Below are 3,210 nucleotides of genomic sequence, written 5' to 3' on the forward strand. Positions count from 1 at the left end.
CGGAAATTACTGATGTTCGAAGGATAGTACGTACAAAATTCAAAATACATATATTTTCGAGTACCATTATAAGTTTTGGTCCAGAAATGCAGTACCATTAAATCCATTAATCCCAGATACATAACAACACCACAGAGATATCAGTGACTTCATAATTGCATGAAAGACTAAAAAGTTTAATTTTAGTTGCCGTTCAATTACGATATATAGTAATACGTAGATAAATAGGTGGACAAGAACTTACTTGATCTAACATAACACGAAGATAGGAACATTACCACAAACAATGTCTAGAGTCCACAGGCAAATTATTTATTCAATTATATATGGACAATATGAATCAAAACAAGTAAGTAAGAAACTTAAATACCCAAAAGCATTAAGACGAAGATCAATATATATAATTCAGTCATGTCATTTTATTCTTGATTCCTCATGGTAAGAAAATTAAATGGGATTGTTCTTTTAATTCAATCGATCAGTCTACTTAATTAGAATCTCAATTAACCAAAGTAAGAAACATTTTCACTTGAAAGGGTGCTATAGTCGGTGGCACTGTTGGGTTGAGTGTACATAGATGAGGAGGAGGAAGTAGGAGGGAGAGGAGGCGGCGGCGGCGGCTGTGTGGACGGTGGGAGGGAAGCCACCGAAACAGCTCCCCCTGAAGTAGAAGAGAACAGAGCTGTCACTTGATGATGATGATGATAATGATGAGAAGAAGGATCCATGAGATTTGCTTCCCTATATTTGTACTTGAGTATTTCACCCCTCACAGCATTAAGCTCAGTTTGTAAAGATTGAACTTGCTGCTGCAAAGCCGATATCGCCCCCATGCATCCATACACCGGATCTCTTAGCCTCACGTTCGCCTCGTACACAAGACTATTAGCCGCGTCGGCTCTTTGGCTCTCCGGCACCTCCTAAAAAGTTGAAACCCTGAAGTTAAACACTCTAGACTCACTAAAAAAAAATTGTATACCGAATGCTACGACAGTGTTTCGTCCGTTTAATTACCATGAGCATCTTGGAGACATTGCTAGCGCCAAACACTTTGTGGACGGAGGCGAACTTCTGTGGCTCGTGGGGAGAGAAGTACGGAGAGAAGGGGCATTCTTGTGCGCATCTTCTTCTCAAGAGCTTGCAGGCTGCACACGGCGTGATCGTGTTTAGGGTTCCGGGAGGACCCAACATGTGTCTTCTTCCCATCTGATGATGGTGATGAACTGAAGAAGAATTAGAAGCATCTATTTCTCTCTTCAGCTTCTTCCCTATCTCATCAAAATCAAATCTCTCCCTGCATACAAGTGAAGAAATCCACAAAATCCATCAGCGAAAATCCTCAACATCATTTGAAGAAAAGCAAAAGGAGTGAAAGCATATAATAGAATGTTATAACCTTTCCCTGGACATTCAGGCATGCTCCGATGTCTGTGTTGCCAAAGAAGGAAAGAAAAAGAGGCAGAAGAAGATAAATAAGGAGAGGGCTGTAGCTATAAGGTTGGAATTGTAAAATAAGAGCGTACAAAAGAGTGTACTTCAAAGCCAAGATATCAGAAGAGAAAAAGTTGGTCCACTTGCTATATATATAGCTAGTGTTATATTAAGTATTAACACCAAGGTTTTATATAAAAGAAAGAAACAGACCAAATGGATTTTGAAGAGACTGATCGAGTGGTAGTGGGAAGGAAAGTCGATCACGAATTGAATTTAGTTTGTTTGTTGGTGGAGAAATGATGATTTGAATCTGTTAAATTGATGTACGAGGATTTGAGGAGTTATAGTTCTTCATCAGATCAGCTCTCTGATGAGTCTGAAGCAACATCAATGGTGAGAGAGAGAGAGAGAGAGAGAGAGAGAGAGAGAGAGAGAGAGAGAGGGAGATAGTGAGAGAAGACCGGTAATGTAGTATAGCTGTGACTTCCCACCGCTCACGTGTGAACCCTTAAATGGATTTTGACTTCACAGAATCTTTTCGAGTATTTTTGATCAATTTCATGCCAGGCATGTGGTGCTAGTCTTTGCTTCATTCTCAGGAATCCGATATATTAATCGAGCCCTATTTCACTTAAGTTCTAGATATTGAGATTGATAATTATATATATATATATATATGTATGTATGTAAGCATTAGCTAGTAATTATAATAATATTGAAAGTGGTAGAATCATGGGAGGCTTCTTTCAGTAATACGTTAGTTTTGGAAATAAATAATAAGCAAAAATTAGGAAAATTTTGATTTACCTTGAGAATTTTTAGACAAAATGAACCAAAAGCTGTTAAACACCAGAGGTGTATCTTAGCTTGATGCATGGCAACATCCTATACACTAATTAATAAGCCTTGATCAGTATAATTTACCGAGTAGTTTCGATATATAGTGAAAGCATTATGTGTTTTACAAAACAAGATTCATAACTGTATTAGAGGAGATCGGAGGAATAATTACATATATTATGCAGATGACAGAATTATTCAATAATTTAACGTTAAGCTGTAATCTTGAGGGCAATTAGGCATGTTAGTTCCTTGTCAATATCAAGTACCCACGTTTAATTAAAAATCCATATCTGGGATCTAACTCCCAAAACGAAAACTTTATGTACATTATCACTTGATCAGTATTAGAACCGCAACAATTTTAGCAACTGAGTTAAGGTATATATCTAGCTAATATGGTAATGTTATATCCAATGGTCTAAATCGTATCGGTTTTGTAAAATAAGGATATAACGGGAATATATCGAGATATATCGGATTTATCGTTTTTACTAATTTTTAATTAAATTTAATGTATATTTACAAACATATATTTCAAAACATACCAAATAAACTTGAGAAATTAAAACTTATAATTAAAAATGTATCAAATAAACTTCATAAAAAAATATATGATTGTTTTGACAATTAAAATACATAAATAATTTTAATTAATAAAAATAGAGGTGATCATTCATCATAAACTCTCTCGTCATCGAATATTATCAACAAATCTTTTCTTTAAATTATTTTTTCAAATGGGCCTTTTTCAAAACGACGTGGTTTAAATAAAATTAAAAAAAGCGCCGATATATCGGGTTAAACTCGGTTTGACTTGATATATCGTCATTTGACTTGATTTTTCGGGTTGACCGATATAATAGACCAAGAAACAACTTATCGTATCGTTTTCTTAATATCGGGGATATATCGAGGATATATCTTCAAGATATA

General features: G+C 35.4%; 1 protein-coding gene across 2 annotated transcripts; it reads right to left on the reverse strand.

The window, feature by feature from the left end:
- Nucleotides 1–397: 397 nt before the first annotated feature.
- Nucleotides 398–1,780, reverse strand: LOC126801679 (LOB domain-containing protein 15). 2 transcript variants are annotated; one of them, XM_050529101.1, is made up of 3 exons: nt 1,645–1,780; nt 1,015–1,294; nt 398–920 (listed from the first exon to the last, which is right to left on the reverse strand). In XM_050529101.1, the coding sequence occupies exons 2-3, from the start codon at nt 1,204–1,206 to the stop codon at nt 504–506; spliced, it is 609 nt and encodes a 202-aa protein (XP_050385058.1). In that variant the 5' UTR covers nt 1,207–1,294; nt 1,645–1,780; the 3' UTR covers nt 398–503. The 2 variants fall into 2 exon arrangements, with proteins under 2 accessions (XP_050385058.1, XP_050385057.1); XM_050529100.1 differs by lacking the exon at nt 1,645–1,780 and adding an exon at nt 1,397–1,636.
- Nucleotides 1,781–3,210: the final 1,430 nt, after the last annotated feature.

This window comes from Argentina anserina, chromosome 7 (genome assembly GCF_933775445.1).
Source record: "Argentina anserina chromosome 7, drPotAnse1.1, whole genome shotgun sequence".
NCBI classification, from domain to species: domain Eukaryota; kingdom Viridiplantae; phylum Streptophyta; class Magnoliopsida; order Rosales; family Rosaceae; genus Argentina; species Argentina anserina.